The sequence below is a fragment of the Oryctolagus cuniculus genome, chromosome 10 (genome assembly GCF_964237555.1).
Source record: "Oryctolagus cuniculus chromosome 10, mOryCun1.1, whole genome shotgun sequence".
In the NCBI taxonomy this organism is placed as follows: domain Eukaryota; kingdom Metazoa; phylum Chordata; class Mammalia; order Lagomorpha; family Leporidae; genus Oryctolagus; species Oryctolagus cuniculus.
The window spans coordinates 114752537-114776492 of record NC_091441.1 but is presented as its reverse complement, the minus strand read 5'-3'; the positions used below and the strand labels follow the sequence as shown (position 1 = coordinate 114776492).

Sequence of the window (23956 nt, the reverse complement as noted above, 5' to 3'; positions counted from 1 at the left end):
AGGGGCTCTGACAGGAGAAGCAGGAGAGAAGCCTGAGAGTGCAGTCACGGCTCACGGCTGCCACCTGCTCATGGGAGGAAGGCACGTGTGCAGGCCCTGCACACACACACACACATGCACACGCAAACGTGCACACCTACACAAACTGCACACACACAACACACATATATGCACACAGGCACAACACAAACACATATATACAAACATGCACACACAGACACATGCACGCACAACACACATATGCATACACAAACATGCACATATGAACATACAAACACATGCATACACAACACATATATGCATACACAAACATGCACATATAAACACACAAACATGCATACACAACACATATATGCATACACAAACACGCACATATAAACACACAAACATGCATACACAACACATATATGCATACACAAACACACACATATAAACACACAAACATGCATACACAACACATATATGCATACACAAACACGCACATATAAACATACAAGTGCATGTATGCATACATACATGTACGCGCGTGCACACACACACACCCCGGGTTCTCCATCCTCCTTGGAGAGATTCCTGAGCCCACGCCTGTCACCCAGCACCACTGGCAGGCAGGGACCCCAGTCTCAGGCCGCTCTGCACGCTCAGCCTGGAGACACTGGCCAGTGGAGCCCCACCCCGGGCACCCCGCCGCCCCACAATGAATCCGATTGAGGCCATGTCCTCCACCCCCTTCTCCCAGGCCCACTCAGGCCTACCAGAGACCTGGTGGCAGCCAGCTCCACACAGTTGGTCCCAAATAGGAGAACATTCTGGCTTTCTCCTTTTCTAGCTCTGTGTTTGTTTGCCAGAAGCACCTTGTAGTGCAAATACTAAAGTATACAAGTAAGTACACCAGAGAGTTTACAAAGCTACACCCACACTACCTAAACTTGCTTCTAGTTATATATTTTAAGTTATTTATTTATTTGTTTGTTTGAGTCAGAGAGGGAGAGACAGAGAGAGAGAGAGAGAGAGAGGTCTTCCATCCCGCTTCACTCCCCAAATGGCCGTAACCGCTGAGCTGGGGCGGATCAAAGCCAGAAGCCAGGATTTCCATCCGGGTCTCCCACGTGGGTACAGGGGCCCAAGCACTCGGGCCATCTTCCACTGCTTCCCCAGGTGCATTGGCAGGGAGCAGCCGGCACCTGAGCTGGCGCCCATATGGGACGCGGTGTTGCACTATGCCCCAGCACCGGCCCCAGGCCGCCCTGTTATTTTTTAAATAGTTTAGCATACCCGTGTGTGCACTGGGGCTTGGTATTGTTTTGTGTTTGATGTGCATAAGTGGTGTTGCCATGTTCACTTTGTGTTTTTTTCTCCATGGTGCCTTTGCCACCAAATGTATGTTTTGGAAATCTGCTGAGGTTGACTTATGTCTGTGTATGTAACTCACGTATTGGCGTCTATATGTTAGCTCTTTCTCTTATCTGCTGCTTGATGTCCCACTGTGACACAGTCATTCCTCCAGGGAGGGACATTTGTCTGATTTTTTAAATTACAAACCACCATGCCTGGATGAACATCTTTGTGTGTAGAGGCTCAGATTTCTGTGGGACACTGACCCACATGTAGAACAGCAGGGGGCTCCAAACATCCCTGAAATCAATGCAGGCTTTCCTCATAACACGCATTTTCCGCAGTGATCGGTGGGAGGGCGCGGGGCAGAAGCAGGCACCCCCGTCTCCCCTCTGGGGCTGACTCTCCGACTCAGTTTCCTGACCTGTAAAATGGGTGTGAGATTGCCTCGCTCCCAGAGCCGTTGCAGAGAATTGAGTCTGCCCTGAAAAAGCATCTGGAACAGTGCCAACGGCAGGGTCCTTACGGCTCTCCGTTCAGTCCCGGGACTGTCCTCGGCTCCTCCTGGGTGTCCCGCATGCTCACTCCCCAAATGGCAGCAACGGTTCTGCTACCGGCTGCTCCACTTCGGATCCAGCTCTCTGCTGTGGCCTGGGAAAGCAGTGGAAGATGGCCCAACTGCTTGGCCTCCTGCACCCACATGGGAGACCTGGAAGAGGCTCCTGGCTCCTGGCTTCGGATCAGCACAGCTCCAGCCGTTGCAGCCTTCTGGGGAGTGAACCAGTGGATGAACGACCTCTCTCTCTGTCTCTCTCTCCCCTCTCTCTAATTCTGCCTTATTAAATAAGTAAATTTTTAAAAGAGAATCTCTGTTTCCAGGTCTGTAAAATGGGACTGTGGCAACTCCCGCTGGGCGCCGCTTCCACGCGGGACACCCGGTGCGCACCTGCACCTCCTGCTCCTCCGAAGCTGTGAGGTCAGCTGCGGTTTTCCTGCCCCGCACGGCGACTCTGGACCAGGCCCGTGATTTGAGGTTTGCTTCTCAGCCTTTGCATTTTCTGCGGAGAATGCTGGCAGCAAACACGCGGAGGCCAGTGGGGTCCCACGCGGTGTTCAAGGCCAGGAGACTGGGTGTCCACCAGACTGGGTGATTTAAACCTGCTGAATCGGCTCCATCTGGTGGACACACTGAGGTACTGCAGGGGTCGGCCCGACTGGGAAAAACAATGGGGCGACAGCGGGGGCTGCCCAGCCCTGCTCAGAAATGCCGGCGGCTCCCCATTGTCTGCGGGGTAAAGTCCAGAAGCCAAGCCTGGAATTCAAGCGCCTCCACAATCAGGCCACGCCCTACCTATCGGACTTTATCGCGGCTTTGGCTTCTTGCCCGGCTCCTCCCTGGCTCCGGAACCCCAAACCCCATTCCAGCCTCACACACAGGCCAGCCCAGTGCCCTGACTGCCCTCTGCCCGCCTCCTCCCTGCCTCCCTGGTGCTAAGTCTCCTTCCAGGCTCAGCTCCCAGGCCACCTCTTCCAGGAAGCCTCCCAGGCCTTCAGCCCCTCCTGGCCTCCCCCCAACACCTGCTGTGGGTCATTTTTTTGTATTTCAGTGTTGAGCGCTGCTTGCTGTAGCCTGTGTGATGCACTAATACAGCCCGGTGGTCCTGAGACCCCGGGTCCTCACCTGGCCTCCAGCACATTGTAGCTCTGAGCCTGTGAGCAGGTGGGGTGGTAACACCAGTCTCACAGGCCTGTTACGTTAAGTTAAATAAGACCATGGGTGCACAGTGGCTGGCCCACAGCAAACCACCCCAGATTGTTCCTAGGGTGGCTGAAAAGACCAGACAGCCAGGTGAACCTGAGTCCCAGATGAACAGCGTTTCTTTTTTTTTTTTTTTTAAACACTTTTTTTTTTTTTTTAATTTTTGACAGGCAGAGTGGACAGTGAGAGAGAGAGACAGAGAGAGAAAGGTCTTCCTTTTGCCATTGGTTCACCCTCCAATGGCCGCCACTGCAGCCGGCGCACCACGCTGATCCGATGGCAGGAGCCAGGAGCCAAGTGCTTTTCCTGGTCTCCCATGGGGTGCAGGGCCCAAGCACCTGGGCCATCCTCCACTGCACTCCCTGGCCAGAGCAGAGAGCTGGCCTGGAAGAGGGACAACCGGGACAGAATCCGGCGCCCCGACCGGGACTAGAACCCGGTGTGCCGGCGCCGCAAGGTGGAGGATTAGCCTAGTGAGCCACGGCGCCGGCCCAGAACAGCGTTTCTTGGCAAGCAGAAGCAGATAGCAGACGTGACGTGGGACCTGTGTGTGGCGTTTCACAGTAAGAACACAGGGCATGGTTGTCCATTCTGTTCGACGTGTTTTGAGATCCTGCGTTTGCAAATCCACCCTCTCTCTCACGTTCCTTTGGGACGTCCACATCAGCCGCTGGCTTTTGTAGCCCCTCACAGGAGTGTGCACGCACAGAGCCGCAAAGCACCGGAACTGCCCAAAATGCACACTCCCAGCGGCAGTGGCAAAGGCGAGGTCGGCGCCCAGAGCGTGAATCCGTGCGCTCCTCGCACTCGGGGCCGTGCCACGGCGCTCACACGCGTGCGCTGCGGTGGGAGACGGAGCCGTGTGTAGCAGCCCCCCCGTGCAGGGCGCTCCTTAGGGAGAAAAGTGCCTGCCTGGAGGAAATGCACGGGGAGGGTACGGCGCGGTCGGCCACGAGGTCAGAGAGGATGGACCGTGCGCGAGGATTATGTAAGGCGTCTTTAAACAGAAACACAGAAAACCAGGTTGTGCATTGGTCAGCTGATGCAAACGTTGTGGCGGGAGGTTCACAGGAAGCCAGCTCTCTGCTCCCCAGCCTTCACTGAGTGGCTGTTTGCAGAACGGAACTATCTGGAACAGTGACAGTCGTGCGTGTGAAGCTATGCCATGCACGCGTGACGCAGCATTTCCTTATCGCTCGGCGCTGCGGACTTAAATGCCGCTTCTCTGGGGTTGTTTTAAAACCGTCCAGCAGGGGGCCAGCAGCATCTACTGAGTGAGTTAAAGACGCAAGATGTCCATCCAAGATGCGGGGGTGCGGAGACCACGCACTACACGGTCCTGTCCGCTTCGGGGAAAACCTGAAAAATGATGAGAAAAGGTTATTTACAAATGTACGGTGAGGGGCGAGCCTGGTGGCACAGCCGGGCCGGCAGCTGCTTGGTTACCCCTGCACCCACCTTGGAGGGGCTGGCGCTGGTCCCACCTCGGCTTGCGATCCGGCTTCCTGCTAACGCACCCCGGGAGGCAGCAGCGATGGCCCAGTGCCGAGCCTCACGTGGGAGGCCCAGATGGTGTTCCCAGCTCCTGGCTCAGCCTGGCCCGGCCCTGGCTATGGTGGGATTCGGGGAGCGAACCAGCGCGTGGAAGATTCTACTTCTCTTTGTCCCGGTGCCTTCCAAATACCTCTTTTAAGTTTAAAACACTGATTGTACGTCGAGGAGAAAATCTTGGGGAAGAATCTCTTGTTCAGTGGCTTTGCTCCCAACCCTCCGGGTGGACAGGGCTCCAGGTGACGTCACCTGAAATCCCATAACCAGTGAATCCCAAATCCCGAAACGACGGGTGCCAGGCCGGGAGGCGGAGACCCCGGCTGTGGTCTCGGCCTCTCGTCGGACCTGCAACTCACAGCCCCCCTGGGACCAAGGGAGGTGGCGGCGACACCTCAGAATTCCCGGGCTGTGGTTCAGCCGGGGCGCACAGGTGTCTGCGGGGGCCCGACAGGTGCGCCCGGGGCCGCGCTGCACACAGAGAAAGCAGGGGCCGCCTTCAGGGCCGGCCTCAGAGGGTCCTTTCCCCCAGGTCTGGTGGCCTCAAGGGTCCCGTGCCTCCGGGGGGCGAGGACTCTAGGTCTCAGCTCCATGACCTGTAACGGTGTCACTGGGTGACACTGGACAGGCGACTGCGCGCCTCGTCTGTGAAATGGGTTTGTGAGGGGGAGTGAAAGGAGCGTAGCATCTGTACAGAGGGGTTGTCCGTGTCATCTCGGGCCAGAATTCGCGCCGCCCGGGTTAGAGAGCACGCGAGGAGGCGAGCCAGGTGCACAAGGGCCCCGCCTACAGGCCTGCGCAGGCGCACTCCGCCAACAGCCGAGGGGCGCGCCCGTGAGCTCTGCGGCTGCGCAGTCGGCTAGCTTTGCGGCCGTGCCGCTTTACGGCAGCGGTGTTGGCGCCCCGACCGGCGTTGCCGAGGTTACGGCGAGCGCGTGGAGCCGAGACAGGTAAGGAGGCCGGGCTGGGAGCGAGCGGGATGGAGGCTCGGTCAGCGGGGCGAGGGGGAGGCGCCCGAGGCCGGACCGGCGAGGGCCGGGTAGGGGCCAGGCTTCCGCGTGCTGCCGGGCGCCGAGTCCTCCGCCCGTTGCTGCGGACGCCGACGCCTCGTCCGGCGCTGGCACTGCCCCGTGCGCCCGGCCGTCGGCCTGAGGGGAGCCGCGGCCGCTGGAGGGTCGGGGCGGGGGCCTCCCCGAGGAAGGAGGGGGCCGAGGAATGCGGCTGGCCAGCGCCCGGCCGCGGCCCGCGCGTGCGTGTGTCCGCCCGCGGTGCTCGGGCTGCGGCTGCTGCGCGCCGCGCAGGTGTGTCTGCTTCGCCCGTCCTCCTCGCCGTCCGCGGGTGGAGCGTCCAGCGTGCTTTTCCCTGGGGAGGCTGCGCGGCTAGGCGCCCCGTTGTTCCCCGGAGGGGAGAGTAAGGAGCAGGCCTGGCTTGTTGTTGTAAGGTTGATTTATTTGACAGGCAGAGCGGCCGAGCCCAGCTGGCGGCAGCGTTCGGGCCAGGTCTGAGCCAGGCCAAAGCCAGGAGCCGGGAATCCGTCCTGGTCTCGCGCACGGGGCGGGCAGGGGCCCAAGCACTGGAACCATCACCAGTGACTCCCACCCCGGGCACACTCGCAGGAAGCCGTGTCAGAAGCAGAGCAGCCAGGACTCGAACCCGGGGCTCCGACGGGAGGCGTGGCTCAAGCAGCTGTTGAACCGCTGGTACCGCGTTGCCAGCCTTCACCCTTGCCCACCGTGCACACACGAACACCACTCCCAGGCTGGTTTCTTCATCTGTTCACTTCTCCGCCAGAGAACCTGCAGTGGGGGCTGGCGTTATGGCTGAGAGGGCCAAGCCGCCGGTCGTGACCCTGGCACGCCATACGTACTGGAGTGCCAGTTCAAGTCCCAGCTGCTCCGCGTCAGGGTCAGGCAGAGGGTGGCCTGGACGCCGGGCGCCCTGCCACCCATGGGGGAGACCAGCGTGGAGTTCCTGGATCCTGGCTTCCGCCTTGGCCCAGACCTGGCTGTTGCAGCCATTTGGGAATGGATGGAAGATCTCTCTCATCTCCTGCCTTCTCTCTCTCTCTGCTTTTCAAATAAATAGATCTTTAAAAAGAAAAGACACTGCAGTGGTGTCAAGTCGAAGCCAGTGTTTGCACCGAGAGCCCTGACTGCTGAGCCAGTCCTGCCTGTGGGTTTAGTGGGCGCGGGTAGTGTTCCTGGTGGGGCTGGGCCCGCCCACCTCGCAGGCCCCTGCTGGCCGCACGGAGCTCTGTTTCCAGGCAGTGAGGCCGTGGGCAGGTGACTTGCCCTCTGTGCACCTGTGTGTGCCAAGCGAGTCTAGTTTTTCCCACTGGCACCCCGCGCCTACCTGTGGTGGTACAGGCTCTGGTTTCTCGCTCCCCCCACCGGTTGCGTCGGCACTGAACACTGCGGGTAAGGGGGCGGCCAGTGCAGTCCTGCCTCTGCTTTGTCCGCCGGCCCAGTGCAGGACACCTGCTCTGTGAAGCCGGGGACGACCCCGCTCCCCTGCGGATGCTGTGTTCCCTGGAGAGCTTGCTTTCCGCCCTTTGAGGAACCTCACGGTGGCGGCCGTGATGCTGCCTGAGGTGCAGCTTTACGGAGACGCACAGCTCCCACAACCCACCCTTCTGAAACGTGCGGGCCAGAGTCACCGCACTGTACCTAACGCGGGCATGTCTTTACTCCACAGGCCTGTATCTGCTGGCAGTCACCCTCCCGGGTCCCCCTGTCTCTCTGTCCCAGCAGCTCCTGGCCTGTCTGCCCCTATGGACTTGCGTGGGATTCGTGGTCTCCCAGGGGGCTTCTCCCACTTAGCTCAGTGCTTCCAAGGGGGGTCAGAACGGCGTTGCTTTCTTTGGTGAATACGATTCCGTCGTGCCGATGGACCCCGTTTTGTTGCCCAGTCATCTCTTTCTTGATGGACGTTCGCATTGCTTGGTTTCTCCTGGGCTCCTATGAATAATAACGCTTCCTGTGCAGATCTCTCCGGGAGCCTGTCTGCCCTTTTCCCCGATCTGTACTTGGGAGTGGTGTGGCTGGGTTACATGGTAACCATTGGATGACTGGACAGGGAACTGGCAGGCGGCGCTCTAGTCCTGTTGAACTTCACCTGTTGAAGGTGAAGAAACGGCTGAGAGGGGTGTGCAGGGTGACACGCTAACGCAGCCTGTGTGTATGGAACCGCCTTGCTCCTGCCGTCACGAGGCCACAAGTGTCTCCAGACTTGGGTTGTAAAGTGATGGCAATATTTTGAGGCAGGGACCCTTCTGTTGCATACGTGGGTTGGAACACAGTCGTCCCTTGACACCCATGGGGATGGGTTCCAGGACCCCCCGTGGGTGGTGAAGCCTGAATGTTCAGTCCCGTCTCTGAAAAGCTGTAGAATTTGCAGAAAACCTACACGCGTGCCCCTGTGTACTTTGTTTTTTTGTTCAAAGATTTATTTATTTATCTGAAAAGTGGAGTTTCAGAGAGAGGGAAAGGCAGAGAGCTTCCGTCTGCTGGCTCATTCCCCAAATGGCCCCAGTGGCTGAGTCTGGGCCAGGCCAAAGCCTGCAGCCTGGATCTTCATGCAGGTCTCCCACGTGGGTGCAGGGACCCACGCGCTTGGGTTATCTTCCACTGCTGACCCAGGTGCACTAGCAGGGAGCTGGATCAGAAGTGCAGCAGCCAAGACTCGAACCAGCACCCTTATGGGATCCTGGATGTCAGCGTCACAGGCTGCAACTTAACCTGCTGTGGCCCAATGCCAGCCCTCTCCTGTGTATTTTAAATCCTCTTGGGTTACATAGAATATCTAATATGAGAGTCCACCAAAAAGTTTGTGAAAAAGTGGATTTCAAGATAGGAATAAAGGGGGCCGGTGCTGTGACATAGCAGGTAGAGCCGCTGCCTGCAGTGCCACCATCCCAGATGGGTGCCAGTTTGAGACTCCGCTGCCCCACTCCCACCCAGCTCTCTGCTATGGCCTAGGGAAACAGAAGATGGCCTCAGTGCTTGGTTGGTGGGATGCACAGATGGGAGCCCACAGGCATGGAGAACTCAAGTGTGGAGATCTTGGCCCAAAGGAAAAACCATAACCAAACCAGGCCAATTAAAGTACTATTCATTTTCTCTGTGTTTTTTTTTTTTTTAATTAATTTATTAGAAAGAGTGATAGATCTTTCATCTGCTGGTTCACTGTGCAAATGCCTACAGCAGCCAGGGCTGGTCCAGGCTGAAGCCAGGAGCCTGGAACTGCACCCAGGTCTCTCATGTGGATGACAGGAACCAGGTCCTCCAGCCATCATCTGCTTCCTCCTGGGAGTGTTAGCAGGGAGCTGGATCTGAAGCAGAGCAGCCAGGACTGGAACTGGCTCTCCGCTATGGGATGTTGGTGTCAGCAGCAACAATTTGACCCACAGCCCCGTAGTGAGGGCCCCTTATTTTCACTTGTGGTAAACATTTAATTGGAATCTTTATTTAAAATTTTTGTTTGTTTTGAGCGACAAAGCTCGCATCCATTGATGCATTCCCCAGATGCAGCAGCAGCAGTGACTGGGCCAGGTCTAAGACTGTAAGCTGGGGAGTCAGTCCTGAGTTCCCACGTGGGTGGTGGAAGCCCAGTTATTTAAGCCATCACTGTTGCTGCCCAGGGTCTGCATTAGCTGGAAGCTGGAGTCAGGAGCTGGCGTCGGGCCCTGAGCCCAGGCACTCTGGGATGCAGGCATATTAACCACTAAGCCAGATAGCCACCCGTAGTTGGGACTTAGTTTTTAAACTTTGTTTTTTAACATTTAGTTCAAAGACAGAATGACAGAGGCAGAGAAAGATTATCCATCAGCTGGCTCACTCCCCCAAATGCCCACAAAAGCCAGGGCTGGGCCAGGCTGGGCCAGGCTGGAGTCACGTAACAGGTTCACGGACCACCATCTGCTGCCTTCCTAGGTGCATTAGCAGGAGCTGGGGTCACAAGCACGCAGCAGCCCAGATGGAACTGGCAGTCTGATTGCAGAACGTGGCCGTCCCACGTGGTAGCTGAACCTGCTGCACCACAGCACCCGCCCCTGCTTGCGTCTTCTGAAGTTGGCCACTGAGTTTTTTTTAATTCCAGATGGGATGTGTGTAAGTCAGAGCCTCAGAGTGGAAGTCTCATGCGAGTCAGCTTGCTCCCGGAATCCCTAAAACGCCAGCTTGCTAGAGACAACTTCCTTCCTCAGACCAGCTAAGCCTGCTGGATTTATTTCTGTTTTAGAATAAATTAAGGGCTGGCAATGTGGCATAGTGGGTAAGGCCTGCAGTGCCGGCATGCCATATGGGCACCGGTTCAAGTCCTGGCTGCTCCACTTCCAGTCCAGCTCTCTGCTATAGCCTGGGATGGCAGTGGAAGATGGCCCACGTGCTTGGGCCCCTGCACCCGCGTGGTAGGTCTGGAAGAAGCTCCTAGCTCTTGACTTTAGATCTGCCCAGCTGCAGCCATTGTGGCCATCTGGGGTGTGAACCAGCAGATGGAAGACCTCTCTCTCTGCCTCTGCCTCTGCCTCTCTGTAATTCTGCTTCTCAAATAAATAAATATTTTTTTTAAAAAATAGAATAAATTAGTTCCTTTGGTTGAGTACAAGACGACATCCTTGGTTTGGGCTGAGGAACAAGTCAGCAATGAAGATGAAAGTCTTCACCATGCCCAAAGGAGGGGATTTTAAGGTTCCCAGGAGTGTGCACTCTGGTGGCACAGTTACGTTAGAAATCCTGTGCCCAGTGCTTGCACATGGCGTATAGTGTATACCGAAATGTAGTGTAGACAGAAATGCTCCGTATGCAGTGCCACTGAGAGACTTTTGTTTTGTTTGGTTTTTTTTTTTTTTTTTTTCATTTTTTAAAAAGGATTTATTTATTTGAAAGACAGAGTTCGAGAGAGAGAGAGAATCTTCATTCACTGGTTCACTCCCCAGATGATCACAACGGCCAAGGTTGGGCCAGGCTGTAGCCAGGAGCTGCTTTCCCAGGCCATTGTCTGTGCCCATGTGGGATGCCAGCATCACAGGCAAGAGCTTAACCCACTGTGCCACACTGCCACCCCAAAGGACCTCACTTGGAAATTAAACTATCCTAGCATGTTGCTGCCTGGAACACGGGCAATTCTAAGATTCCCATTTACTGATTTATCTTTTGTCATTGATTTATCAGTTCCTCCAGCTCTTCCTTGGTGTGTGTTTTTCCTTGTTTAATGTCCCAGCTTTTGCCTTGAGAAGTTGCCTGAAATATGACATTGGTCAGGGTCTTTAATTTCTTTCTAATGGTCATGAAACCCTGAAAACTGCGCAGCTTCCCCCTCCATGTGGCCGTCTTCTGTCTCAAGCTTGATTGCATTGGTGGCCTGATAGGTGCTGGGACCCAGTGTGAGATTCTCAGTCTCTGTGCTTTGTCAGGGAAGACACCATATAATCTCTGTTTTTCTTTTTTAATGTTTACTTATTTATTTGCAAGAATTAGAGAGGGAGAGACAGAGAGATCTTCCATCTGCTGGTTCACTCCCCCAGATGGCCGCAATGGCCACGGCTGAGCCAGGCCAAAGCCAGGAACCTGGAGCTGCATCTGGATCTCCCACGTGGATGCAGGGGCCCAAGCACTTGAGCTCTCCTCCGCTGCTTTCCCAGGCACAGCAGCAGGAAGCCGGATCAGAAGTGAAGTATCCAGGACACCAACCGGCACCCATATGGGATGGTCACACTGCAGGTGGCGGCTTTACTCGCTGTGCCACAGCACCGACTCCCACGTAAGCTCTCAGTTCAACCAGGGCCAGACCTGACGCTGAGGGAGCCACAGTCAAACCTCCCAGCTCCTACCAGGGCCTCTGCCCGTTGTGCAGAGTAACTTGACAAACCTCTTAGACCATTCACTCTTGTCCCTCTGCGTAGGATTGGGTTTCCCAAGTTAAAGTCATCTCCTGTGGCTCCATCCGCATTGCACATGCCCGCAGCTGTGCTGCTGTCGCGTTTCCTCTTTCTGTCCTTGGTGGGTGGCGTCTGCTTGTTTTGTCTCCTGGGCTCAGGTGTAAGGCCTGGAAGGGGGCGGTGCTGCCCTTGGCTTCCTCTTCTCCCTTGGTCCACTGGGTGGTAAACCTGTAATTGTTAGGAGCCCTGTACCTTCTTTGGAGGATGGTAAGCCCTCACCCTAATGGACAGACACTGCCCGTGCTGGCAGCAGGACCCAGAGAAAGGCGTGGGCTTTGGCATTCAGCAGACATGGAGTCCCCAAGTGCCATCACCTGAGGGGCCTTTTACAGACCTCCAACCTGGACATGTACTGCTTTTTTTATCTTTATTTTTTAAGATATCTTTATTTATTTGAAAGAGTTACAGAGAGGGAGAGTCAGAGAGATGTTCCATCTGCTGGTTCACTCCAGATGGCCACAATGGCCAGAGCTGGGCCAAGGCCAAGCCAGGAGCTTCTCCCCCGTCTCGCAGGTGGGTGACAGGGGCCCAGACACTTGAGCCATCTTCCTCTGCTTTCCAAGGCCATTAGCAAGGATCAGAAGTAGAGCAACTCAGACTGAAACGGGCACCCACATGGGATGCCAGCATCACGGGTTCTACTGCCGTGCCACGACACTGGCCCCGTTTCTTCCTCTTAAACTGGTGTTAGTAGCACTCACCCAGGAGTATGCTCGTGGCTGCTGTGTGCTCTCCTCACTTGGTGACAGACAGTGTTCTAAGTGCTGTCCGAGTCTTCACCGTCAGGCTGATCTGCTTCCTCCCTCGGTTTGCAGCTGGGGAATCTAAAGCAGGGCGATCAGTAGTGCTGTGCGGCACCACGCAGCTGGGGAGGTGGTGCTTTGGCTTTGCAGTCCCTGCTGGTGGCCGCTGGCACTTGGAATACATCAGAGCCCCTTAAGTGACAGCCGCTGCTGTCCGTGTGTTGCTGTTTATTTATTTACTTTAAAGGTTGGAACAGGCCAGCAGTTAGGATGCCCCCATCCCAGATCTGAGTGCCTGGGTTCAATGCTGACGCCTTCTTCCTGCTAATGGAGACCCGGGCAGGCAGCAGTGGTGACCCCCGTGACTGGGCTCCTGGCTCCCAGCTTCAGCCTGGCACAGCCCTGGCCACGGTGGGCGTGTGTGGTGGGAACCAGGGAATGGGAACGTGCTTGCTCACTTGCTGTGTGTGTGTGTGTCTGCTGCTCAAATTAAAAAAGTATATTTTTAGTTAGAAGCTGACTGACCTAGGCCCACTTTTGGGGAAATCGAGCGCTTTACTGGACTTGACTCGTCGAGGGTGGAGTCTCCTGGTGTTGTCTTCCTGTCTCCAGGGTGAAGTGGTCCCCACAAGCAGAGCCCCTGCAGCAGCTCAGGAGACCCAGCCTCTGCCTTCCGTGTGTCACTGGGTCCCCTGACGTCAGCCTCGCTGGAGAGAAGGCCCTGGGCTTTGGGGTCTTCCTGGAGGTGGGCTAGGCGAGTGTGACTGCTGTGTTTCGTAGTTGATCACTTCATGAACGGTCTGGGCCGGGGGGTAAGTGTGCTCACGTTTTCAATCTGAACTGCCAGCTACTGAGTGCCTTGCTGCTTCTCCCCATTACCCACTCTTCACAGAGCAGCTACCCAGGAAATGGCGGAAGCAGTTTTCCACGCCCCGAAACGGAGGAGAAGAGTGCACGAGAGTTACGAGTCCCCCTGGCCCATCCCTTTGGCTCAGGACTGTGGTCCCCAGAGCGAGTTCAGAATGTTCCGCGCCGAGATGATCAACAACAGCGTGGTGGTGAGGAGCCCGGAGGACATCGGGCAGCTGTACGGGAAGGTGAGCGCGGGCTGCCTTGGCTCCTCCCCGCAAACCCCACCAGGGCCCTTCTCCGCCCACCCGCCCCCAGGACAGACCCTGAACCCTGCACCTGCGTGCCTCCATGGTGGGAGCTGCTCGATTTGAATCAGGTGCCCCAGAGCTAGGCACCATGAGGGGAATGAGCCCCCTACCCGCCGTGGAGCCACGTGCCAGTGCTGGCGTGGGGTCAGTGGCTTGACCTTTTTTCTGACTTTGGGTCATGAAAAGCATTGCAAGTTCATCTTAAAAACAAAACCACACAGCAGTGTAAAGGGTGAAAAGTGAAAATCCTCCGCTTTCCCACCTTCCGAGGTAACTGCCGAGCGGTGTGGTGGTCCGCCTGGTGCACAGGCGGTGCGCCTTGAGAGCGCGCTCCACCTCCTTGGCTGATCTCTGAGTTGATGTCTGTCTGTCTGTTTTTTTTTGTTTTGTTTTGTTTTGTTTTGACAGGCAGAGTGGACAGTGAGAGAGAGACAGAGAGAAAGGTCTTCCTTTGCCGTTGGTTCACCCTCCAATGACCACCACAGCTGGTGCGCTGCGGCCAGCGCACCGCACTGATCCGATGGCAGGAGCCAGGTACTTATCCTGGTCTCCCATGGGGTGCAGGGCCCAAGCACTTGGGCCATCCTCCACTGCACTCCCTGGCCACAGCAGAGAGCTGGCCTGGAAGAGGGGCAACCGGGACAGAATCTGGCGCCCCGACCGGGACTAGAACCCCGTGTGCCGGCGCCGCAAGGCAGAGGATTAGCCTAGTGAGCCGCGGCGCTGGCCTCTTTTTAAACCCCTTTATTTGAGAGGCAGAGAGAGAGAGCTCCTGTATTGTGGTTCATTCCCCAAATACCCAGGACTGAAGCTGGGGTCCAGGAACCAGATCCAGGTCTTCTACCTGGTGACAGGAACCCGATGGCGTGAGGTGAGCTACCACCTCCCAGGATCTGCGTTAGCAGGAAGCTGGAGTCAGGAGCTGTAACCGGGTGTTGAGCCCAGGTGCTCGTTGGCCACTGCTTACCCGAGGAGGGGTTTAGATTTTACCCTCAGAGCCGGGTGCAGTCTTGGGTTTGAGGTAGATGAGGTGTGCTCAGAGCTCAGGAGCAAGACTCCCCGTGTGAGCAGAGAGGAAAAGCTGCAGTCCTCAGCAGTGACTCGATAAACAGGGGCGCTGCAGAGCTGTGCACGTGGCAGAACCTCCTGTCACCATCGGTGCGGTCCACCTCTGCTAAGAAACCGCTAAGCGGCCGCCTCCCGCGGCGCCGGCTTCCCCTCCCCGAGCACCAGTTTGAGTCCTGGCTGCCCCGCTCCATCCCAGATGGAAGTCTCAGACAGTCTGTGTCTCTGCCTCTGTGTCTCTGTCCCTCTGCCTCTGACGTTAATAAAATCTTTTTTTTAAAAATGAGAAATAGAGGCTGTGGCACAGTAGGTTAATCCTCTGCCTGTGGCGCCGGCATCCTATATGGGCGCCGGTTCTAGTCCCAGCTGCTCCTCTTCCCATCCGGCTCTCTGCTGTGGCCTGAGAAAGCAGTACAAGATGGCCCAAGTCCTTGGGCCCCTGTACCCGCATGGGAGGCCCAGAAGAAGCTCCTGGCTCCTGGCTTCGCATCGGCGCAGCTCCGGCCATTGCAGCCATTTGGGGAGTGAACCAACGCAGGGAAGAGCTTTGTCTCTCTCTCTCTCGCTGTCTGTAACTCTGCCTCTCAAATGAATAAATAAAATCTTTATAAAAAAATGGGAAATAAATTGAGCTGATGTTTTCTCTCTTCCCTCCTGGAAGGGCTACTTTGGAAAAGGTATTCTGTCAAAAAGCCGTCCGCACTTCACAGGCTCAGATGCTAAGCTGGTGGCGAAGTGGAAAGGTAAGCGCCGTGGCTCAGTTCCGCTGTCGAATTCCTCTTTCCTTTTTGATCTAGCAGCTCTCATCTGTCTGTTACATAGTAAAATTCTGGAGAAGTCACATCCCCCTGCGATTTACTGCCCGGAAGAACAACTAGGATCGTTCTTACCATGTGCAGTCTCTTTCTGGAACTAGTACAAGTGTTCCTCAGGCTTCTCTGTCACTAAGCTCTGCCTGGCAGGGTACTGTGCATGTACTTGGTAGGTGCTGGTAGTTAAGTACCTACTCACCTGTGGGGGTATGCACAGTGAATTTTGTATGTTATTTCCAGAATTACAGTTTACAACAATAGCTATGATATTGACACATTTGTTAAAACCTTCTAATTTGTATAGTTCTCACTTAGCCTCTTTCATTTATTGATCTTTTGATGTATTCTCTAGGGAACATGGTAGCTATGTAAGAAACAATACCAGCTGGCGCCGCGGCTCACTAGGCTAATCCTCAGCCTTGCGGCACCGGCACACCGGGTTCTAGTCCCGGTCGGGGCGCCAGATTCTGTCCCGGTTGCCCCTTTTCCAGGCCAGCTCTCTGCTGTGGCCAGGGAATGCAGTGGAGGATGGCCCAAGTCCTTGGGCCCTGCGCCCCATGGGAGACCAGGAGAAGCACCTGGCTCCTGCCTTCGGATCAGTGCGGTGCACTGGCCACAGTGTGCCGGCCGCGGCGGCCATTGGAAGGTAAACCAATGGCAAAAGGAAGACCTTCCTCTCTGTCTCTCTCCCTCTCACTGTCTACTCTGCCTGTCAAAATAAAAAGAAAGAAAGAAAGAAACAATACCAGCAGGTTAAATGCAATTGGGATTTTTTAGGGGCTGGCGGTGTGGTACAGCTTGTTAATCCACTGCCTGCAGTACCAGCCCATATGAGTGCCAGTTCCAGTCCTGGCTGCTCCACTTCAGAGCCAGCCCTACTAATGTGCCTGGGAAAGCAGCACAGGGTGGCCCAAGTACTTGGGCCCCTGCCACCTACATGGGAGATCCGGATGGAGTTCCAGGTTCCTGGCCCAGCTGTGGCCATTGCAGCCGTTTGGGGAGAGAAGCAGAGGATGGAAGATCCCTCCTCTCCTTCTCCTACTCCCTCTCCCCCTCTCTCTAACTCTGCCTTTCAAAAAAATAATTTTTTTATTTTAAATGTTGTATTGTAGAAAATCTATACATTAAAATAGCACTGAAATACCATTTCAGCACTAGGGCAAAAGTCTGACCGTGTGCTCCATGGGTGAGTCCTTGGATACAGACGCTGCCTGCGTTGCTAGGGGTGCAGATGGCCCAGCCCTGTGGAGGGTGCTGAGCAGTGTACAGCAGTTACCTGTGTCCTCTCCCCCAGTGCCTGGTCACTTTTCTGTTTTCTGTGTGCAAATTCACCCATTTGAGATATATCAGACGTAAGTAGAATACTGTAGGATTTTTCCCTTCATGGTTGGCTGCTTTGACTTTGCATCATGTTTTCAAGGTTTGTCGTGTATCAGAACTTGATTCCTTTTGATGTCTGAGTAGCACCCCATTTGTGTGGACTGACCACATTTTGTTTATTCATCTACCGACTGATGGACTTAGGCTTGTTTCTGCATCGTGGCTGTTGTGAGTAACGCAGCCGTGACCATCGGCACATGGTGTCAGTTCTCTGTTGGACTGGACCCAGGACTGGAGTTAGCAGGTCGTGTGTTTGGCTTTGTGAGAAACCACACGCCGCGCTCCACACTCGGTACCCACAGTGCCCAAGGGCTCCAGCTTCCCCACCAGCACTCGATGCTTTTTTTTTTTTTTTTTTTTTTTTTTTTTGTGAATAATAGTAATCCTCCTAGAGTGAATTGGTAAAAGTTTTAAATTTAAATAAAGTCTGATTTATCTGCTTGTTTGTTTATTTTTATTTTTAAAGATTCATTTATTTATTCATTTATTTGAAAGGCAGGCTTAGAGGCAGAGAGAGAGAGAGGTCATCATCCATCCGCTGGTTCACTCCCCAAATGGCAACAACAGCCAGAGCTGTGCAGATCCTAAGCCCGGAGCCAGGAGCTTCTTGCAGGTCTCCCGTGTGGGTGCAGGGGCTCAAGGACTTGGGCCATCTTCCACTGCTTTCCCAGCACACCAGAGAGCTGGATCAGGAGTGGAGCAGCCAGGGCTTGAACCAGCACTCATGGGATGCTGGCACTGCAGGCAGCGGCTTTACCCACCGTGCCGCAGTGCCAGCCCATCTACTTGCTTATTTTGTTGCCCATGCCATAGATTCGTATTTAAGAAATCATTGCCAAGTCTGCTCACACAGATTTCCTCCTAAGAGCTTTATAGTTTAGCTCTTGAGTTTTGTTCTTTGACTCATTCTGAATTAATTTTTTTAGGATTTGTTTATTTATTCAAAAGGCAGAGGCAGACGTAAAGCCCAGACTGGCTTTCAGCAGCCGTCAGACTTCTCACCAGTCCGTGGGCTGCTGGGTAGACCTGCTGACCTTGTTGGGGTGTGTTTACTTTCCTAGAGTTTCTTGTTTTAATCCTTAGGTATTATCACTTAATTTAAAAGAGATCCTTCCATTTGCTCATTCATTCCCCAGATGCCCGCAGCAGCCAAGGACCTGAGCCATCACCTGCTGCCTCCCCGGGTGTACGTTGTAGGAAGCTGGATTTGAAAGTGGAGTAGCCAGAACCAGCGTTAGGGAGTAGCAGGTAAAGCCACCACCTGGGATGCCGGCATCTCATGTGGGCGCCAGTTCATGTCCTGGCTGCTCCACTTCCAATCCATCTCCCTGCTGATGGCCCAGGAAAAGCAGCAGAAAGTGGCCCAGTTGTTTGGGCCTCTGCCACCCACATGGAAAAACTGGAGGACGCTCCTGGCTCCGGGCCTCAGCCTGCCCCAGCCCTGGCGATTGCAGCCATCTGGGGAGTGAACCAGCAGGTGGAAAATCTCCTTCTCGCGCTCCGTCCTTCTCTCTCACTCGGACTTTCAGATAAATAAATCTAAGAAGGGGGAGTGGCTGGGACGCAAACCAGGCACCTGGTTCTGAGGTGCAGGCATCCCTGTGCCACGTGAGGATCTGGAAGTGCTCTGCCGCTCACAGACTCTTAGTGTTTTTCCTTCTTAAAGGAAATTTTGTCTGAAACTAACAGAACTGCTTTGTTGTTACAGATATAAAGACTAACATGCCTGTCATCACATCAGAAAAGTAAGTCACAATGAACTTGGCTTTGATCAAAATTATGTTTAATCAGGTCTATTTTTAGGCAGTCCATACCCTTTTAGGCAGACCATGCCCCCCCCCCCCTTTTTTTTTTTTTGGGTAAATGTGTCCTTGAAAATTATGACTGAATTCACTTTGAATCAAATCATATTTGAAATGCATCAAGTGAGGTTTTGTTAAATTAGTCCTAAAGGGCCAGTGCTGTGGCGTCGTAGCTTAAGCCTCTGCCTGCAGTGCTGGCATCCCGTATGTGCCTGATTTGAGTCCCAGCTGTTCCCCTTCGAATCCAGCTCCCTGCTAATGCACTAGGAAAGCGATGGAAGATGGCCCTGCACCCATGTGGGAGACCCGGAAGACACTCTTGGCTCCTGGCTTCGGCCTGGCCCAACCCTGGCCATTGTGGCCATCTGAGGAGTGAACAGCAGATGGAGGATCTCGTCTGTCTGTCTCTCCTCTCTCACTGTCACTCTGCCTTTTTTTTTTTTTTTTTTTTTTTTTTTTTTAAGATTTATTTATATATTTGAAAGAATTGTAGAGAGGGAGAGACAGAGAGGTCTAACATCTGCAATGTCCAGGACTGAAACAGGCCAAAACCAGGAGCCAGGAGTTTGATCCAGGTCTCCCATGTGGGTGGCAGGAGCTCAAACACTTGGGCCATTCTCCTTTGTTTTTTCCCAGGCCACTAACAGGGAGCTGGATCAGAAGTGGAGCAGGGGGCTGGCCCTGTGGCATAGTGGGTTAACACACTGGTTTGAAGCGCCAGCATCCCATACGGGCACCAGTTCGAGACCCGATTGCTGCATTTCCACTCCAGCTCTCTGCTATGGCCTGGGAAAGCACTAGAAGGTGGTCCAAATCCGTGGGCCCCTTACCTGCATGGGAGACTCGGAAAAAGCTCCTGGTTTCAGATCAGCACAGCTCCGGCCATTGCAGCCAGTTGGGGAGTAAACTATCAGATGGAGGATCTCTCTTTCTTTCTCTCTCTCTCTCTCTCTCTCTCTCCCTCCCTCCCTCCCTCCCTCCCTCCCTCCCTCTCCTTTCTCTCTGTAACTCTGACTTTCAAATAAATAAATAAATATTTCTTTAAAAAAAAGTGGAGCAACTGGGACATGAACTAGCACCCACATGGAATGCTGGCATCATAGGCAGTGGCCTTACCCACTATGCCACAACGCTGGGCCCCATCACTCTTTCACATATGTAAATATATAAATCTTACTTAAAAATTATAATTTGTCTTGTCAGTTATAAGGGACCAAGCTGGAGCCGAACACAAAACAAATGTGCTTCCAAAGTCATGGCCTTGTACTGTATCTTTTTCTACTGGGATGGCTGCATCAGGCCTTTATCTTAAAGATACAGTTGCCAGGGCTGGCGACGTGGCTCACTTAGTTAATCCTCTGCCTGCGGCGCTGGCATCCCCTGTGGGCACTGGATTCTAGTCCCTGTTGCTCCTCTTCCAGTGCAGCTCTCTGCTGTGGCCTGGGAAGGCATTGGAGGATGGCCCAAGTGCTTGGGCCCCTGCACCTGCATGGGAGACCAGGAAGAAGCTCCTGGCTCCTGGCTTCGGATCGGTATAGCTCCGGCCATAGTGGCCATTTGGGAGGTGAACCAACGGAAGGGAGACCTCTCTCTGTCTCTCTCTCACACTATCTGACTCTGTCAAATTAAAAAAAAAAAAGTATAGTTCCCAAGGGGCTTGCCATGTGGCATAGTAGGGTAAGCACCCACCTGTGGCTCTGGCATCTGATATGGGTGTCAGTTCTAGTCCCAAATGTTGTTCTTCTGATCCAGCTCCCTGCTATGGCCTGAGAAAGCAGTAGAAGATGGCCCAAGTGCTTGGGCCCCTGCACCCTCATGGAAGCCCCAGAAGAAGCTCCTGGCTTTGGATCGGCCCAACTCCTGCCATTGTGGCCATTTGGGGAGTTTATCAGCAGATTTAAGACCTCTAACTCTGCCTGTCAAGTAAATAAATCTTAAAAAAAAAAAGAAAAAAACAGAAAGTGGAGTGGGCAGGGGCCACTGTGGTATAGCAGGAAAAAGCTGCCACCTGCAGTGCTGGCATCCCATTTGGGTGCTGTTTTGAATCCCGGCTGCTCCTTTCCAATGCAGCTCTCTGCTACCGCCTGGGAAAGCAGTGGAAGATGGCCCAAGTCAGTGGTCCCCTGCGTCTGTGTAGGAGACCCAGCGGAAGCTCCTGGCTTTGAATTGGCCCAGCTCTGGCCGTAGCAGCCATTTGGGGAGTGAGCCAGCAAACGGAAGACTTCTCTCTTCTCTCTGCCTCTGCCTCTCTGTAACTCTGCCTTTCAAATAATAAATTAATCTGTAAAGACTCAGTTCCTAGGACACAGTGAGTCCTGTTCATCCCTTCGTAGGACAGACAGTATGATCAGCATGGGTTTTCTTCTGGTGCAACGGGATTATGTTGCCACCAGCCTCTCTATTTATTTATTTATTTATTTGGCAGGCAGAGTGGACAGTGAGAGAGACAGAGAGAAAGGTCTTCCTTTTCCGTCAGTTCACCCTGCAATGGCTGCTGCAGCCAGCGCACTGCGCCGATCTGAAGCCAGGAGCCAGGTTCTTCTCCTGGTCTCCCATGCGGTGCAGGGCCCAAGGACCTGGGCCATCCTCCACTGCACTCCCGGGCCACAGCAGAGAGCTGAACTGGAAGAGGGGCAACCAGGAGAGAATCCGGTGCCATGACTGGGACTAGAACCCTGTGTGCCAGCGCTGCAGGCAGAGGATTAGCCTGTTGAGCTGCGGCGCTGGCCACCAGTCTCTTTAAGTATAGCAGAAGCCAATGTCCTTGTTTAATTGTGTGAGCTGTAGCAGTTTGTAAGCCATGACCTGGGGCTGGCGTTGTGGCCCAGTGAGTTAAGCCACTGCCTGCAACGTCAGCATCCCCTGTGAGCACCAGTTCGAGTCCTGGCCTCCTCATTTCTGAATCAGCTCCCTGTAAATGTACCTGAGAAAGCAATGGAAGATGGCCCACACCCTTGGGCCCCTGCCACTCAAGTGGGAGACACAAATGGAGTTCCAAGCTTCTGGCTTCTGCCTGGCCAGCCCTGCCCATTGAGGCTGTTTGAGGGTGGAAATCAGTCTCTGTCTCTCTGTCTGTCTCATCAAACTCTGCTTTTCAAATAAAACAAATATTGAAAATAAATAAGTAAACTCTTAGCTGTTCCCTCCTCTGCCCACAGCAGGTGGAGATCAAGCCCCAATTGTCTCCTGACTGGAGGTCATCTTCGATGCGTGTCAGACTGTTGGCTGGGGTGGGGACAGAGAAGGCTGGTTACCCAGTGTCCTCGGCCATGTGCTGGTGTTCTCCCAGCAGCCTGGCGAGGCCTAGGCCCCTCTTCCCCATGCCACAGCTCTCTTGTCTTACATGTTCAGATGTTGCCTTCAAGCTAGACAAACTTAACATGTATTTTCTCATGAAAGTTACTGTGGGAAGAAGAGCCATTTCCACCAGATTATTTGGATTTATGTATCTAAAGCAAATCGTTTCTTTACATATGCAGTGAGAGGTTGACTGCTGTGAACAGTAGTCATCGGAATCCTCATTCCCTGCCAGTACTAAGCAGAGACTCTTTATGTTATGAAGGGAATACCCATCGGAAAATGTTACGGAACAGGCATTCAGCCTAGTGGCTGAGATTCCCGCGTCCATACTGGAGTACTCGGTTCAGTTACTGACTCGAGCTGCCTGCTAAGGCAGGCACTAGGAGGCAGTGGCGGTGGCTCCAATAACTGGGCCCCTGCTGCCCTTGTGGGAGACCTTGATTATACCCCCGGCTCTGACCCTGGCTTGTGAACATTTGGGAAGTGAACCAGCAGATGGTGTCTTTCTCTGTGTCTGTGAACTCTCTGCCTCTTAGATAAATGATATTTTTAAATTACATTTTCATTTAAACAATCAAAACATTGTGATATACACAACTGAAAATAATACACTATGACTTTTGGTAAAGAATGGCTGTTTTCTTTGTATATTTACTTAAGCCCCTTGGTTTTAAAGTACATACATTTTTGTGCTTTATTAAATAAGCTAATTTTTTGCGATTTTTAAGAAAATGAAATGTTAATAGAAACAGAAAAGCTTAGCGTGTGCTTGTGTTGCAGAACCCAGGAACGTGTGAGGAGGCGGTGTCTGCCTGCAGCGCACTGCTCAGTCCAGGCGCTGTGGACATGTTGGCCAGTGGTTTCCTGGGCCTGTGGCACACGCTGGGGTCTTCTCCCTCAGGAAACTTGAGTGTCAGCGTCGGCGTTTCTGTGTTACAGGTATCAGCGCCGTGCAGAGTGGGCCGCGGAGCTCATGCGCAGGCAGGGCCAGGAGGAGAGCGCAGTGCGCCGCGTCCTCGAAGATTTCACGCGGCCACTGGAACGACCTCGGGTCGGAAGGGCTAAAGGCGGCCAGTTGCATGGTGAGCCTCGCTCAGAGACGGCGTCCACCAGCGAGGGCACAGCAAGGAGCAAGACACTGTCTGTGACCAACGGGGACTCCGAAAAGGCAGACAAGGCGGGCAGTGCAAGCCGGCCCTCGGACTGCCTGCAGGAGGGCCCTGGGCCCGAGCCACTGAGCACAGACAGCTTGGATGAGTATGTGCCGGAAGACCCCACGCCTAAGCCCCAAGTCGGTCGCTGTGAACAGGACGGCCTCACCCCTGGATGTGGCTCCCAGCCCAAGGACAGCAGCCGTGGGGCAGAGCTCCCCTGTGCTGACCAGGAGTGCGTGCTCGTGGAGGAGGTGGTGTGCGATGGGAGCCCGAGGGAGGACGCCCCAGCTGGGGAAGTAAGTGGAAGAAACCCTGGAGCCCCCGGCCCGCGGCGTTGTTCTCCCTGGGGGTAGCCCCCAGCAGTTTGAGAGAGACTTTTTCTTTTTCTTTTTCTTTTTTTAAAGATTTATTTAATTATTTGAAAGTCAGAGTTACACAGAGAGAGGAGAGGCAGAGAGAGAGGTCTTCCACCCAATGGTTCACTCCCCAGTTGGCTGCAACAGCCGAGCTGCACCGATCCGGAGCCAGGAGCCAGGAGCTTCTTCCAGGTCTCCTGCGCAGGTGCAGGGGCCCAAGGACTTGGGCCATCCTCTACTGCTTTCCCAGGCCATAGCAGAGAGCTGGATTGGAAGAGGAGCAGCCGGGACTAGAACCGGTGCCCATATGGGATGCCGGTGCTTTAGGCCAGGGTGTTAACCCACTGCGCCGGCCCCGAGAGACTCTACGTGACGTGACTGTCACTGCAGCGTACTGTCAGATTCTTCTGTTTTATTACCACTGTTCTCATCACCATCATCATCATTATTGAACTCTGACCGTGCCTGACAGGTGAATTAGGCTTTATCATAGATACGTAAGTAGAGGAAGAACAGTGTCAACAGTGTTTAGATCTGTCTGAGGCTTGGGCGGGGGTTCTTGGAACATCCCCCCCAGACAAGGGGGACCACCACTTGGAACACCG

At 54.2% G+C, this 23956-nt stretch overlaps 1 protein-coding gene across 4 annotated transcripts in view; it reads left to right on the top strand.

The window, feature by feature from the left end:
* The first annotated feature begins 5502 nt into the window (after positions 1-5502).
* The window catches only part of TSEN2 (tRNA splicing endonuclease subunit 2), a 37287-nt gene continuing 18833 nt past the window's right edge, over positions 5503-23956 (top strand). The window contains exons 1-5 of one of the 4 annotated variants that reach the window (XM_051851720.2): positions 5503-5592; positions 13215-13419; positions 15209-15290; positions 18448-18484; positions 22781-23291. In XM_051851720.2, the coding sequence (XP_051707680.2) occupies positions 13231-13419; positions 15209-15290; positions 18448-18484; positions 22781-23291 (819 nt within the window). In that variant the 5' untranslated portion in view covers positions 5503-5592; positions 13215-13230. Of the gene's footprint in view, positions 5593-5722; positions 5944-13214; positions 13420-15208; positions 15291-18447; positions 18485-22780; positions 23292-23956 lie in introns of those variants that run through there. The other 3 variants (XR_011379653.1, XR_007921661.2, XM_070051093.1) reach the window with 3 other exon arrangements.